The 16,728-nt window shown below is 53.7% G+C and overlaps 1 protein-coding gene across 1 annotated transcript in view; it reads left to right on the plus strand.

Moving 5' to 3' along the window:
- Nucleotides 1-16,728, plus strand: part of ZNF598 (zinc finger protein 598, E3 ubiquitin ligase) — a 187,735-nt gene that overhangs the window by 119,013 nt on the left and 51,994 nt on the right. The window contains exon 8 of the mRNA XM_078664856.1: nucleotides 10,275-10,371. Coding sequence (XP_078520982.1) covers nucleotides 10,275-10,371 — 97 coding nt within the window. The remainder of the gene's footprint in view (nucleotides 1-10,274; nucleotides 10,372-16,728) is intronic.

Consider the following 16,728-nt stretch of genomic DNA (forward strand, 5'->3'; position numbering starts at 1 on the left):
CACCCTCACCCTCCCTCACCCTCCCTCACCCTCACTCACCCTCACCCTCACTCACCCTCACTCACCCTCACCCACCCTCATTCACCCTCACTCACCCTCACTCACCCTCAACCCCTCACCCTCACTCACCCTCACTCACCCTCACCCTCCCTCAACCCCTCACCCTCACTCAGCCTCCCCCTCACTCACCCTCAACCCCTCACCCTCAACCCCTCACCCTCAACACATCCCTCACTCTCACTCACTCTCACTCACCCTCAGTCACCCTCACTCACCCTCACCCACCCTCACCCTCAATCACCCTCACTCACCCTCACCCTCACTCACCCTCAACCCCTCACCCTCAATCACCCTCACTCACACTCAACCCCTCACCCTCACTCACACTCAACCCCTCACCCTCACCCTCACTCACCCTCACCTTCACCCTCTCACCCTCAACCCCTCACCCTCACTCACCCTCAACCCCTCAACCACCCTCAACCCCTCACCCTCACTCACCCTCACTCACACTCACTCACCCTCACTCACCCCCACCCTCACTCACACTCAATCACCCTCACTCACTCACCCTCACCCTCACTCACCCTCACTCACCCACCCTCACCCACACTCACACTCACCCACACCCACCCTCAACACCTCACCCTCACTCACCCTCAACCCCTCACCCTCACTCACCCTCAACCCCTTACCCTCAATCACCCTCACTCAGCCTCAACCCCTCACCCTCACTCACCCTCAACCCCTCACCCTCACTCACCCTCAACCCCTCACCCTCACTCACCCTCAACCCCTCACCCTCACTCACCCTCACCCTCACTCACCCTCACTCACCCTCACTCACCCTCACCATCACTCACCTTCAATGCCTCACCCTCACTCACTCTCAACCCCTCACCCTCACTCAACCTCAACACCTCACCCTCACCCTCACTCACCCTCAACCGTTCACCCTCAACCCCTCACTCACCCTCACTCTCACTCACCCTCACTCACCCTCCACCCCTCAGCCTCACCCTCACTCACCCTCACACTCACACTCACTCACCCTCAACCCCTCACACTCACTCACCCTCACCCTCACTCACCCTCAACCCCTCACACTCACTCACCCTCAACACCTCACCCTCACTCACCCTCAACCGTTCACCCTCAACCCCTCACTCACCCTCACTATCACTCACCCTCACTCACCCTCAACCCCTCACCCACCCTCACTCACCCTCACTCACCCTCGCCCTCACTCACCCTCACTCACCCTCATCCTCAATCACCCTCACCCTCACTCACCCTCACTCACCCTCACTCACCCTCACTCACCCTCACTCACCCTCACTCACCCTCACTCACCCTCACTCACCCTCACTCACCCTCACTCACCCTCACCCACCCTCACTCACCCTCACTCACCCTCACTCACCCTCACTCACCCTCAACCCCTCACCCTCACTCACCCTCATCCCCTCAGCCTCCCCCTCACTCACCCTCAACCCCTCACCCTCACCCTCACTCGCCCCCAATCACCCTCATCCTCACTCACCCTCACCCTCACTCACCCTCAACCCCTCACCCTCACCCTCACTCACCCTCAACCCCTCACCCTCACTCACCCTCACCCTCACTCACCCTCACTCATCCTCACTCACCCTCACCCTCACTCACCCTCACCCTCACTCATCCTCACTCACCCTCACCCTCACTCACCCTCAACCCCTCACCCTCACTCACCCTCACCCTCACTCACCCTCACCCTCCCTCAACTCCTCACCCTCACTCACCCTCATCCCCTCAGCCTCCCCCTCACTCACCCTCAACCCCTCACCCTCAACACCTCACTCACCCTCACTCTCACTCACCCTCAGTCACCCTCACTCACCCTCAATCCCTCACCCTCACCCGCCCTCAATGACCCTCACCCTCACCCTCACTCACCCTCAACCCCTCACCATCATTCACCCTCACCCTCACTCACCCTCAACCCCTCACCCACCCTCACCTTCACCCTCACCCCCTCACCCTCACTCACCCTCAACCCCTCACCCTCACCCTCAACCCCTCACCCTCACTCACCCTCACTCACCCTCACTCACCCTCACTCACACTCACTCACCCTCACTCACCCCCACCCTCACTCACACTCACTCACCCTCACTCACCCTCACTCTCACTCACCCTCAGTCACCCTCACTCACCCTCAATCCCTCACCCTCACCCGCCCTCAATGACCCTCACCCTCACCCTCACTCACCCTCAACCCCTCACCATCATTCACCCTCACCCTCATTCACCCTCACCCTCACTCACCCTCAACCCCTCACCCACCCTCACCTTCACCCTCACCCTCAACCCCTCACCCTCACTCACCCTCAACCCCTCACCCTCACCCTCAACCCCTCACACTCACTCACCCTCAACACCTCACCCTCACTCACCCTCAACCGTTCACCCTCAACCCCTCACTCACCCTCACTATCACTCACCCTCACTCACCCTCAACCCCTCACCCACCCTCACTCACCCTCACTCGCCCTCACTCACCCTCGCCCTCACTCACCCTCACTCACCCTCATCCTCAATCACCCTCACCCTCACTCACCCTCACTCACCCTCACTCACCCTCACTCACCCTCACCCACCCTCACTCACCCTCACTCACCCTCACTCACCCTCAACCCCTCACTCACCCTCATCCCCTCAGCCTCCCCCTCACTCACCCTCAACCCCTCACCCTCACCCTCACTCGCCCCCAATCACCCTCATCCTCACTCACCCTCACCCTCACTCACCCTCAACCCCTCACCCTCAATCACCCTCACTCACCCTCAACCCCTCACCCTCACTCACCCTCACCCTCACTCACCCTCACTCATCCTCACTCACCCTCACCCTCACTCACCCTCAACCCCTCACCCTCACTCACCCTCACTCACCCTCACCCTCCCTCAACTCCTCACCCTCACTCACCCTCATCCCCTCAGCCTCCCCCTCACTCACCCTCAACCCCTCACCCTCAACACCTCACTCACCCTCACTCTCACTCACCCTCAGTCACCCTCACTCACCCTCAATCCCTCACCCTCACCCGCCCTCAATGACCCTCACCCTCACCCTCACTCACCCTCAACCCCTCACCATCATTCACCCTCACCCTCACTCACCCTCAACCCCTCACCCACCCTCACCTTCACCCTCACCCTCAACCCCTCACCCTCACTCACCCTCAACCCCTCACCCTCAACCCCTCACCCTCACTCACCCTCACTCACCCTCACTCACACTCACTCACCCTCACTCACCCCCACCCTCACTCACACTCACTCACCCTCACTCACCCTCACTCTCACTCACCCTCACCCTCAACACCTCACCCTCACTCACCCTCAACCCCTCACCCTCACCCAGCCTCAACCCCTTACCCTCACTCACCCTCACTCAGCCTCAACCCCTCACCCTCACTCACCCTCAACCCCTCACCCTCACTCACCCTCAACCCCTCACCCTCACTCACCCTCAACCCCTCACCCTCACTCACCCTCAACCCCTCACCCTCACTCACCCTCACTCAGCCTCACCCTCACTCAGCCTCACCCTCACTCAGCCTCACCCTCACTCACCCTCACCCTCACTCACCCTCACTCACCCTCACCCACACTCACCCTCACTCACCCTCAACGCCTCACCCTCACTCACTCTCAACCCCTCACTCACCCTCAACACCTCACCCTCACCCTCACTCACCCTCAACCGTTCACCCTCAACCCCTCACTCACCCTCACTCTCACTCACCCTCACTTACCCTCAACCCCTCAGCCTCACCCTCATTCAGCCTCACCCTCACCCACCCTCACTCACCCTCGCCCTCACTCACCCTCGCCCTCACTCACCCTCACTCACCCTCAATCACCCTCACCCTCACTCACCCTCACTCACCCTCACTCACCCTCACTCACCCTCACTCACCCTCACTCACCCTCACCCACCCTCACCCACCCTCACTCACCCTCACTCACCCTCACTCACCCTCACTCACCCTCACTCACCCTCACTCACCCTCAACCCCTCACCCTCACTCACCCTCACTCACCCTCACTCACCCTCAACCCCTCACCCTCACTCACCCTCATCCCCTCAGCCTCCCCCTCACTCACCCTCAACCCCTCACCCTCACCCTCACTCGCCCCCAATCACCCTCATCCTCACTCACCCTCACCCTCACTCACCCTCAACCCCTCACCCTCAATCACCCTCACCCTCACTCACCCTCAACCCCTCACCCTCACTCACCCTCACCCTCACTCACCCTCACTCATCCTCACTCACCCTCACCCTCACTCACCCTCAACCCCTCACCCTCACTCACCCTCACTCACCCTCACCCTCCCTCAACTCCTCACCCTCACTCACCCTCATCCCCTCAGCCTCCCCCTCACTCACCCTCAACCCCTCACCCTCAACACCTCACTCACCCTCACTCTCACTCACCCTCAGTCACCCTCACTCACCCTCAACCCCTCACCCTCACCCGCCCTCAATGACCCTCACCCTCACCCTCACTCACCCTCAACCCCTCACCATCATTCACCCTCACCCTCACTCACCCTCAACCCCTCACCCACCCTCACCTTCACCCTCACCCTCAACCCCTCACCCTCACTCACCCTCAACCCCTCACTCACCCTCACTCACCCTCACTCACCCTCACTCACCCTCACTCACCCTCACTCACCCTCACTCACCCTCACTCACACTCACTCACCCTCACTCACCCCCACCCTCACTCACACTCACTCACCCTCACTCACCCTCACTCTCACTCACCCTCACCCTCAACACCTCACCCTCACTCACCCTCAACCCCTCACCCTCACCCAGCCTCAACCCCTTACCCTCAATCACCCTCACCCTCACTCAGCCTCAACCCCTCACCCTCACTCACCCTCAACCCCTCACCCTCACTCACCCTCAACCCCTCACCCTCACTCACCCTCAACCCCTCACCCTCACTCACCCTCAACCCCTCACCCTCACTCACCCTCACTCAGCCTCACCCTCACTCAGCCTCACCCTCACTCACCCTCTCACTCACCCTCACTCACCCTCACTCACCCTCACCCTCACTCACCCTCAACGCCTCACCCTCACTCACTCTCAACCCCTCACCCTCACTCACCCTCAACACCTCACCCTCACCCTCACTCACCCTCAACCGTTCACCCTCAACCCCTCACTCACCCTCACTCTCACTCACCCTCACTTACCCTCAACCCCTCAGCCTCACCCTCATTCAGCCTCACCCTCACCCTCACTCACCCTCAACCCCTCACCCACCCTCACCCTCACTCACCCTCAACCCCTCACTCACCCTCAACCCCTCACCCTCACTCACCCTCACCCTCACTCACCCTCACCCTCACTCACCCTCAACTCCTCACCCTCACTCACCCTCAACACCTCAGCCTCACCCTCAACGCCTCACCCTCAACCCCTCACCCTCACTCACCCTCACCCTCACTCACCCTCAACCCCTCACCCTCAACACCTCACCCTCAACCCCTCACCCTCACTCACCCTCACAACACATATTGTGTTACAATAGCTGTCACATTTGCGGAAGATAAAACTATCTAGAGATGTAGCATAACGACCAGAGCTGCCATATAAGTCACGTAAATACTAAACATGTTGCATTCCAAATGCTATAGGTGTCACATTTGGAAACGTTATAACTATTGGCATTGTAAATGACAAAGCCATCAATATAGCAATTTTAACATCGCAAAAATAAATAATTTATGTCATTTACAAGAACAATAACTACAACTTTTCTAATGCGATACTTATTGCATTCCAACCCCACTCACACACGCAACGCCACTCACACACGCAACGCCACTCACACACGCAACGCCACTCACACACGCAACGCCACTCACACACGCAACGCCACTCACACACGCAACGCCACTCACACACGCCACTCATCCACGCAACGCCACTCATCCACGCAACGCCACTCATCCACGCAACGCCACTCTTCCATTTGCAAAACGAAAAATGTCTAACTATTCTATTGCGAGACCTATTGCATTTCCAATGCTTGTTTATTTAAATGTTTGCTATGGAATAAATGCACTCAAAAAGGCACATATCTAATGACGACCTGGAGTTTTCAATTAACTCAGCGAGTAGTTTCTGCCAGAAAGTAAGTGTGATTTTCTTCACGACTTTGCAACAGCATCTAACAGTAAACTGTAAAAACGGTTTTCTTTGCAGGGGCAATATAATCATCAAAATCCAGGGCACAAATCGGACGCTTGTATAAATAGTGAAGTTTAGAGGATTAGCTTCCCATTACCATGTGGCTGAGAGATGTCACCTGGTGCCACAGCGCTGCTGCTTACATTTCGAAACACTCGTTTGGGGTGTGCCCGGGCTGATTTTTGATCTCACCCAACCCTGGGTATCGAATACGAGTGGGGAGGGGAACTCCGGGAGGGTGGGGGCGTGGAGGGGGGGTGTGTGATTTGTATTGGGTGGATAGAAGTTGGGTGTCCCAGAGGGATTTGGGAGTTTTGCTGTGTATGCTTAAGGTTCAGTGGTGGCTCGCAAAGGTAACGCTGTGGTGCGGGGAGGCAGGCGGAGGCGGGGCTGGGTGGGGGGTAGTGGAGTACGGCATACGACAGCAGTTGTTTATTTATTTATGTTAACCTTTATGTCGGACACCACTACCCCAGCCCTGCCCCGCCCCCCTCCTCACCGCGTTACCTTTGCAAGATGCCACTGTTAAGGTTCCGTTTTAGGTTTTAGCGTTTGCTATGGGAGAAATGCACTCTAAAAGGCACATATCTAATGGCGACCTGGAGTTCTGAACTAAAGCGTCAGGTCGCATTATCTTTGCAACATTTTACTTGTACGTGACGTATAAAATTAGGGCCATTTGTGGCATTTGTTTAAGCTTGCTCGATTCATAGGTGCCTTGTGTCCTCATGCTGTGTGTTAAACCTTCAGCCTTAGGTGTTTGGCTTCAGCGGTGTGCATTCTGGTATTTGTAGTTTTGTTTTGAGCATTGCTTCCCATAAACTGAACAAGCATTGGTAAATCCAATAGGTTTGGCTTGAATTTTGATTTCAGAAAAGAAATTGTTTTTAAAGCCTACAGCAGTGGAAAATGCAAAACAATAAGTATTGTTTTCTAGAAAGAGTGCATCAATGGGCTACATAATTTATAGTGCAGTGATTCAGTGTACTTTCAAAGATGTAAAATAGTCCTTCATGCATTGTGGTGCAATCACTTACCAGGAGAGGGAACGATGCACATAACAGCCAATAAATAGCATTTGGTGAGAAACTGTTACTCCTGGGTGGAGCCAAGCTCACTAGTGGTGTTGTAATGTTAGGTCACGCAGACGGCTGATCCGTCAAGCCAGACATAAAATCCCAGTATGTAAACTGCTGAATACTAAAAAGCCTAGAGGACGCCTCTCGTTTATGCCTAAACTATTCTGCGGATGAAAGAGGGGGCAGCCTACGTGTCAGTGTGGCTTTAAGTGGGATGAAAAAACTGTGTGGGGTGGGGGGGTAAAGGGGCGTGACCGATGTAATTAAGGTGATTGCTTAAAAAACTGAACTTAAGTCTGTGCTCAGCATAATGTGGCTCCCGACTGTATTTTTCTGCTTCTGTCATTGCCTCCAGATATAAAACACAAGTAACATTACATCTACAACAAGCCAGAACTAACGGTTTTGTCAATGGTTTTTAGACGCATCTGATAAATAAGCAACAACTACGGCTTTGTCGTATATAATATTGAAAATGCTTCAGTTCTGAAATGATCAAACTGTGAAAGTACTAAAACGAGTCTTTTTGAAGTTACATCAAAGGCCTTGAGCAGTAGTACTGCCGCAGAATTTAGATTTTGTTTTCACCCCAAGGATGAGGGAAAAACTGGAAAAGCCCGATAGGGACCCGTCTCTGCACCTGCTTTTAAGGGCCCGGCCCACTTAAAGCCCTGCGTGTGAGTAGGCATGCCTGTATTCTTGTAAACATGAAAGCGCTGCATATTTTGCCCCATGAGAAGAGGCACACCTTGAGTGAATGAAGAATAGTACGATATTTAGTCTGAAATCAAAAGAAGTTCCTTGTTCAGTAAGTTTGCAGTAACGCCCCCCCCTCCTGCTGCCTTGCATCTGTGAGGTCGAGCACAGAGTGACCATGTCCGATGAGCAGAACTGTAAAGTTGACCTAGGCTATACCGTGTAACCTCTAATGCACGGTGCGCCCTTGGGCATCTTTGTCAGTGACAAGTTGACTCACAGCTAGTATCTTCCCCAAATTCCCATCCCCTCTCTTCTGTAGAAGAGGCTCTTGTTCGCGCTCTTTCTCGGCTGGGAAATGATCCCCTCTTTCCACCAACTGCCGAGCAGTCAACCCCAGTCCCCGCTGCCCCCTCTCCGTCACTACTACAGGATACTTAAGAAAACCCACGAGTTTCCCCGGAAACTACCCCTTGTCTCCGGCGAGCTGGGGGTTAAGCCGGAGAGGCTTATTGTATTACTGGGGTGTGCGGCGTGGGTCCGCTGTCCTCCCGCTGTGTGGAAGTTTGGACAGAGGGGCGAGCGCGGAATAGGCACGAAAGGCCCAAGGCATGCCAGGGCAGAGGGGTACCACGGGCCTGCATCCAGCACCTGTCTCCAGAGCAACCAGGACTACTTCCGGGAGCGCTGAACTCGGTGCCTATGAAGCCCACTGCACAGGGGTGGCAGAGAACACCCCCAAACTGGTGCAGGGTTCGAAGCTCACCCCAGGACCTCCTTCCGTTCACAACTCCATTTCTACCCAGAGTGGGCCCAAGACCTCCAATGGATATGAGCCAAGAAGACCAAACAGGACCGTGACTTTTCCTGGGACTCCCCACCTGCCTCTGTTAGTAGAAAATCTGATTTGTGACAGGCCAGCGCCTTCCAAGTGCAGCAGAAGGGTAACTTTTCACTCCCGTCATTAGAATGTCATGGAGGTAATGCCTTTGTCACCACAACCAATGAAGAAGCCCTAAGTCTGCTTTAAAGCTTTAAACGTCCACAAATTCATTGAGAATATTGCTACCATATTTTGCAGATATTGTAGACTTGGGATCTCACCCTATGCTAATCCTCACAACATGCACACCATATTCTAGTATAGAATTCATAAGAGAACCAGCAATGCTTCCGTAGTGCTATTTAGGTTGAGCCTGGGCAGCACATGCACTGCTCTGTGAGGCAAGCTGTATTTGAGTATGGAGTTGAAGCTCCGCTCACTCTCCCCATATTTTTCATTGGCTTGTTTCATTGTCATTTGTAAATGCTGGCTTTTGATTCGTTAATAGGCTTGTTAGTCCCTCCTTAGTACTGCCTTGTCTTAATTTGTAACCTCCCATGTGGACTGGTCCTTTTATTTCTGTTGTTACACAGTATGTCTTATTTAGTCTGTAAGCACTATTTTATTTCATGAGTTTCTCCTACTGCAGGTACAACATACTTTCCGGCAACATCCAGCGTGCCATGCGCGCTTTCACTTCCCAAGATGTCCGGGACAATGGCGGCCACTTCTTTGAAATTAAATAGGTCTTGCATTTACAAAAGCTTGAGCTATTGGCACTGTAAAGAACATTGCGTTTATTTATATGTGAATTATCAAAACGGATAAATAAAAGGCATTGCCATTAACAATGCCAGTAGCTTAAACAATCACGAATGCGACACCTATTGCATTGCAATGCAATAGGTCTCGCATTATTAAAGTTTGAGCTATTGGTGTTGCATTATTTAGCAATGCCAATTGCTCAAACTCCTATGCATTGCAAATGCCTGTTCTCCATTGGTTAGTGCCTTAAATCTCTTACTGTTTAAGTAATCCTCTGAACACTGCTAGCATAAAGTTTAACATATCATGGACCCGGCCTAGTTTCATTCCTGGCTTTATCCATGTATTCGTATATCGTTGATTTATTGTGTACTGCATTCTTCAAAACATTTCTTCATATAACCAGTGTGCTACTGTTCTGCAGAATGTTTGATCTAATTGCTGCCCGTCAATATAGTTGATTTTTAACGTTGATTTCTAGTCTGCATTTGACGTAGTAATGTTACATATCTATCTGATGGTCATTAGTGATACTTATCATTAAAATGTAAACGTTGTCAAAGTGAAGGCTGAACTTAATAGTGCGATTAGAATGTTTTGTGTGAATGGCACAACCAGAGATTTATTTTCAAATTATTTTTCATTGCAAGGTTTAAAGGAAGTGGCACAGCTGTCAGTTGAAATTGACGCCCTAAACCTACAGGATTTTCCAGCCTTCGGCTATCCAATTATTGTTCCTGTTCAATGGTATGTAATGAGCAGATGAGAGCTTACGTATTCTTCAAGCAGCAACTTATTCATAGGTTTCTGCTGAGGCTGTACTTCCTGTGAAACATCCAAACATGAACTTCATTGATATGTGTAATGATAAAGATGTGTTTAACATTTTAACTGAAATTGGGGAAATGTACGGTAAGTGTTATCAAAGACCTTGTTGAAGTGTCTTAATGTCAGTTGTTCATCAGATCATTGTTCAGAACTTATTGTATTATAATTTTAAAACTACTGCTTATAAATTAACAAGTCCTCTATCATGTACATAAAGATTTCCTTGTGTTGTCTAAATGAGATTACGAACAACAAAGTCAGAGTGCATACTTAGGGCTTGTCCTCTATGAATTCTCCTTGGTTGTAGCTGTGAATGCTTTGTGCTATTCTACGCTCTGTATTTTGACCTACCTTGGGCCCTGCACTTACTTGCGTTAGAAATGTTTATTTGCTAACTAGTTTTCCTGATGGCATTCCTCATCCTAAAGCAACTCTATCTCATTTGATTGGTTCAGAGTCTTCATCCACACGAAGGAAGTGTAGAAGAATCTGTTCACCATCTCCTTATCGTTCCTTGGACTCTAGATCCTCATATACACCCATCTCTCTAACAGGTTCACAGTCCATGATCTTACAAGTGAATGACATCACCCCATTTCGTATTTTGGTGATAAATTCAACATTCCACTGGAGACACTTAAACATAAGTGTTGCTTATAATGGAGATACTAGTCTCTAATATCCCTTCTTTCAGTGGTACCTGTCTTCTTGGAGATTTCGGAGGACAAACCCTGGCCTTTGTAAAGTCAGCTTTTGAAAGATACTTCTACCTGCAGATTCCTCATCTTTTGATTATCTCCAGGTGCCAGACTGGATCTGTAAACTTTGCAGTAGATCTCCTACACTGATAGATGGCGTTCAGTTCTTTCTCTCTGTTGGGTACTACCCCAAATATTACATCGGAGCAATGTGGCGCCAACCCTGCGGCCTGATGTCCTTGCCCTTTATCTGATAGACTTCTAGCAGCAGCAGATTCCTCATCTTTGAATATCCCCAGGCTTCAGACTGGATTCTGAAGATTTTTGAGCAGTATCCCTGTACACTGGTAAGTGGTGTCATTCTGCTCGGCGTTGTCTGCATTGGTAGTGACGTATGCAGTATCTATATAGGTGCCACCTCTGTGTGTTGACACCAGTTGTTTCCTTTGCACACCAGATAGCACTGATCCGGATTGAGCTACCCCTCAGTCACTCTTTGACTAGCCTTCTTTCACTTTTTGACAATCTTTTTTGTGACATTTCATCTCCTGGTATGAGGATGTCACCAAAGAAACTGGCTGGTCGGTGACAGACAACCACTCCCGCCATTGGTGTTTGTGGTGCCTGAGCTGGGACACGACTCCAAGGTGTATAAGGACTGCTGTATCATGCACCCAAAGTTGCTGAGGGAGCGATTCTTCAAGCTCCTCCGCACCCGGTTGACTCCGCGACTTTCGAGGTCCTGTTCGCGTGGCAGGTCCTGGGTCCATTTGCGGAGCCCCTCCCATTGTTCCTCGTTGTACTCCAAGTCATCAGGGAAGTCGCACAAGAAGTTGAAGCAGTTGAGCACTCTTCAACTTCCCCGCGTCCGTTGAAGTAATCTGACGAGACGGCATCGCACTCCAATCCCAGTTAGTCGGCGGGGCATGAACCTAGGTCCACTCCATGCTTCCCAGATTTCCCTAGAGTGATCCCCGCTCTGCCTGAAGGAATTTTATGAGGCCATTGGCCTCATCTCTTTGCTACCTGACCCCATGGATGCTGGAAGGGCCCCTACATGGACCACAACAGCGGATTTGCCCTCTGCACCTGTCGGGCCCCAAGGATCCCTTATTGGATCCAGAGCGGATGCACAGGCAAGACTGATACTTAACTCAGCAACCTCTCCAGTGGTGACAGCCCCACCACTGCTCCTAGATGGCACCATCCCCTGCCACCACGCGAAGGTACACCGCCTCAGAGCTCCAAGCCCTGGACTCCCCTACAACTGCTGCTGCATCTCTTCCCGCTCCATGGTTGTACCTTTTTCCTGCCAGCACTGCCCTTTCTCCTGCAACATCAAAGCTCCAGCATGCCGGGCAACCACCACCATGCTACCGTGCCAGCCCCTGACCATCTCCACTTCCTCCTGCTCAACGTAGGATCCCTCGGCAAGCACTACATCGAGATCTGATACACTATCGCCTCATTCAACCCAATGCCATCTTCCTCTCAGAGACCTGGCTGAACCCAGCATCCGCACCTGAAATCGCCTCGGCCATGCCCAATGGCTACAAGATCATACACCGAGACTTCATCAACAAGCTCGGGGTGGAATCGCCATCATCCACTTGGAGACCATCCACTGCACCACCATCACAGACGACGTCACCCTGATCATGGAGCATCTCAGATTCCAGCTCCGAACCCACAGGAAAACCACCAACAGAAGCTCCCTCTCCTACAGCCTCCAGAACTGCGCGCCAGTTTCTGCACCACCATTCCCGATTTCATTTCTTCCCACTCCTTGGACTCGGAAAATTATGTCTTCCTCAGCTACCTCAATTTTCTTCTCAACAACCCCAATACTGCCAACCTCCTGGAAAGCATGAGCAACACCTGCCTCACCCATCTGGGCACTATCCCTACAAACATCGCAGGATACACACTCGACCCAATCTTCAAGGCCAGCGACAGTACTTCCATGTCACAGAGCTCACCTTGGCTGACCACACCTTCATCCACCTCACCATCGCAGGACCCCCTCAGCACCGTTCCCAAGCCGCCTAGTACCTCGCACCATAGCTGGACCAAGATCTCAGAGAGCCAATGGATCAACGCCCTCAACACCTTCCTCCTTCTCATCTCAACAAACTGAGAACAGGAAGTCAAGAATTCTCTGCCTGGATGACAAACTGCACTGACCGTCGCCCCAGCAAACCCAAGAGGTCCGCCAAGCAAGCCAGCTGGTACACAGCAGAACTAAGAACCATGAAGCTCATCTGCAAGTGACTCTAAAGAAAATGGCAAACCAGCATAGTGCCATCTGACTCTGACAGAGACTACTAGCCACAGATTCCTTAACGTAGAATTATCCCCAGGCGTGAGACTGGATCCGGAATTTTTTTTGCCACAGCATCCATGCGCGCTGGGGGTACGGCATCACGTGACTCCGCCCAGGCGTTGTGTGTGATGTCATCGAGGTCACATAAGTCCCACCGTGTCGCACCTACGTCAGTTTTTTCCTTTTCCGCTTGTAACACGGATCCGGTTCGTGCTCCGGGCCTCTTTAGGCCTTTCCCTTTCGCTACTGCGTGTGTTTGTGGGAACAGTGTGCGGATGCCTTCGGGCTTTCAGACGTGCTCGTCTTGTGGACGCCTGATGTCTGCGACGGACCCTCACCTCATGTGGTGCTTGAGGGAACATCACGACTCCTCTGATTGCGAGGGGTGCACGCAGTTGAAGCTTATGTCGCGGCGGGAGCGCCGGATGAAACTCCTTTCGGCTTGCATGTCCAGATCGGCTTCATCGCCTCGATCATCTTCTGCGGAAGGTTTCCGAAGCCGCCGTCGTCGTCCTCATCCCTCTCCTAAGCTGCAAGAGCGTCTCTCACCTGTCGGTAAGTGTCGCAGTTTGTCCCCGAGGGCGGGTTTCCAGCTTGTTGGGGGCGTGGGCTCTCCGCGGGTGATGCGGCCCGCGTATCATCCCCCTATCCACCGTTTCCCGGTGAGGGGGCGTCGAGAGCCCAGATGGAGACATATGCGGCGGTTTTGCAGGCCTCGCTGGCTTCTCCTTCTCCTCCTGGGACGTCAGCAGATCCCTTGCATTGTGCGGGGCCCTCCGTGGCGTCGCTGGTTCGGATCCAGGCTCGGAAGATATGGTGCCGTAGGAGTGCGGCCCTTCAAGGTCCCTCCTTCGGACCACGGCGCCCCTGCTTCGCCGCAAACTCCTGTGGGAGTCCATGTTGTGTCACGGGAGGTCGCTGGGGCTCGGGTCGCTTCCCCTCGCCCCTATGGACAGGCTGTGATCTTGTCAAAGGCCGAGGTGACGCCCCTACGGCACCGGCAGCTGCTGGCGCTGGCGGCGCCACAGGGGTCGGTGGACCCCCTCGTCCCATCATGGGTCGGAGCTGACGGGGGACCCCTCGTCCCTGCCCGGGCCCCTCTCGTCCCTCCACGCCGGCGGCTGTCTCGTCGGAGGTCGAGTCTGCCTTGACGCCGCCATGGGGGTCGGCGGGCCCCTCTCGTCTCCTCTTGGGTCGAGGCTGGCGGGGGACTCCTTGTCACTCCCCGGGTCCCTCTCATCCCTCATAGCAGGAGGCTGCCTCGTCGGAGGTTGAGTTGACGCTGTCCCTTAGTCGCCTCGGCTCCGGTCCAGCCCCGGTCTCCTGCACCACGTGATGTGGCGGAGGCCTGTCCGGCGTCTCCTTTGGCGCTGGACGACGACAACGTCCTGCTTCAGGTTGCGGACTCTACAGCACTGGACATGCGTCAAGTCGTGGACTCGTCTTCGGACACCCCCTCTTCCCGGGAGGTTGGGTGCCTGCTGGTGTCATCCTCGCCGGAGACGGGCCGCCGCGTCGTGGCTTTTTACCCCGACATCATCAAAGGATGGCTCCTTGCCGCGGCCGCGATTTTCGCCGGAGGAACCTCAGGTCCCCCACTCGGCACCTCTTCCCCCCCTTTCCTGACCTGGCTCTTCCCCACTCCGATTGGCTTAGAGGATGGCTGCCTTAACTTGCAACCGTCGTCCACAGAGGAGCTGCTTTCCCCACCGTGGGGCCCTACGAGGCGCGTGCGGCCTTCGCTCGCGCTGTTTCTATGGCTGTGGGAATTTTGCGCATGGGTGATCTGACTGCCCATTTTCCTGCGGATCATCTTCTCTAAGTTCTCGACCAGGTCTCTGGTGGTAGGGAGCTGCTGCTCCCCTTTGAGGGTTCACTCCATTCTTCTCTGATGGTGGCCTGGGGGCGCCCGCCACGGTGGATCCGGTGCCCCAACACCTTCTGCACCGGCACCTTCCAGCACCACATGACCCGGTGTGTCTTTCCCTCCACCCCTCTGCCAGTAGCCCCCTTTGCGGACTGCCTTTCCCTCCCTGCCGTCGCTGTTGTCGCCACCATCACGGGAGGCCCGCTGGCTGGATTCTTGGGGGCGCAATATATTCGCTTCGACCAGTGCTGCTTTGCGAGCCCTTAACACTTTGTGTGTTGGCTAGGGCCACCTCTTGCTTGTGGGACTCGATGGAGTCCCTTGGATCTGCAGCTTCTCTGGAGGGTGCTGATGTTGATTTGCGGCACCATGCATTAGATGGCCGGGAGCTGGCGACGTTTATTTTTCGCTCCGCTCTGGACATCTCGGAGGTGCTTGGTCATGCCATGGCTTCTTCGGTTGCCCTTCGCCGCCATGCTTGGCTTCGGGACAGTGTGTTCCTGGAAAATGTTCGGGAACGGCTGGTAGATCTTCCCTTCGATGGCACTCTTTTGTTCCTCGCCCCGGCAGACTCGGCCATCCATAGGTTCTAGGTAGGGCTTCGGCTTCCTCCTCCTTCTTCTCCCCCTCAGTGACCTGTGAGTTGATCTGGTTTTTGGGAGCTGTTCTTTCGTTAGGGCTTTTCATCCCAGTTGTGTGATTTGTGTGCTTCATGTGCATTCGTGTCCTCTTTGTTGGGACTGTGGTTCTGTTGGCTGCTGTCCGGTCCTCCTTGACTGTGTGTTTTTTGCTTTGGGTTATCTACACCAGGTTGACCCTGAGATTAGGCCTTCTGTTTTTCTCTTTGGCTGCTTGTCAAGCCTTCTGCGGGGGTTTTTTCCTGCGGATCTTTCTGTTGTCCTCTGCTGCGGAAGTTTATTCCTAAGAGGGTTCCCATGTCTTGGGACTTACAATACCCTATGTGGGGTAGTGGTAGCTGCTATATAGCATGTTCTGTGCTTGGGAGTTGTGGTCGCCTTTAGACCTCTGCTCTCATGGCGTTTAAGTACATTGCAGGGGCAATTCCCTTATTGTTGGTTTGGAATGCCTTTGGTGGCGGCCCGGGGTGTCCTTCTCCGGGGTCGCTGCGCTATTCGCCTGGTTTCACCTGCTGTCTGCGGCCTGGTGTAGTGGCCCTGGTTCTCCCTCTTTTTGAGTCGTATGTGCGGACCCCTCCCTGAGGTGTTCCCGGGCCCTTCTTCACCTTCCTGTTCACTGTACTGGGGTCTGAGATGGATTTTGTGTTCCTCCCTCTTTCAGACGCGGCCTGCCCGGTCTTCCTGGGTGCCATGGGCTACTCTTTCGGCTTACGCCTGCTTTATTGCTGTCGGCGCCGTTCTGTCTGGTCT

This window comes from Lissotriton helveticus, chromosome 10 (genome assembly GCF_964261635.1).
Source record: "Lissotriton helveticus chromosome 10, aLisHel1.1, whole genome shotgun sequence".
NCBI lineage: Eukaryota > Metazoa > Chordata > Amphibia > Caudata > Salamandridae > Lissotriton > Lissotriton helveticus.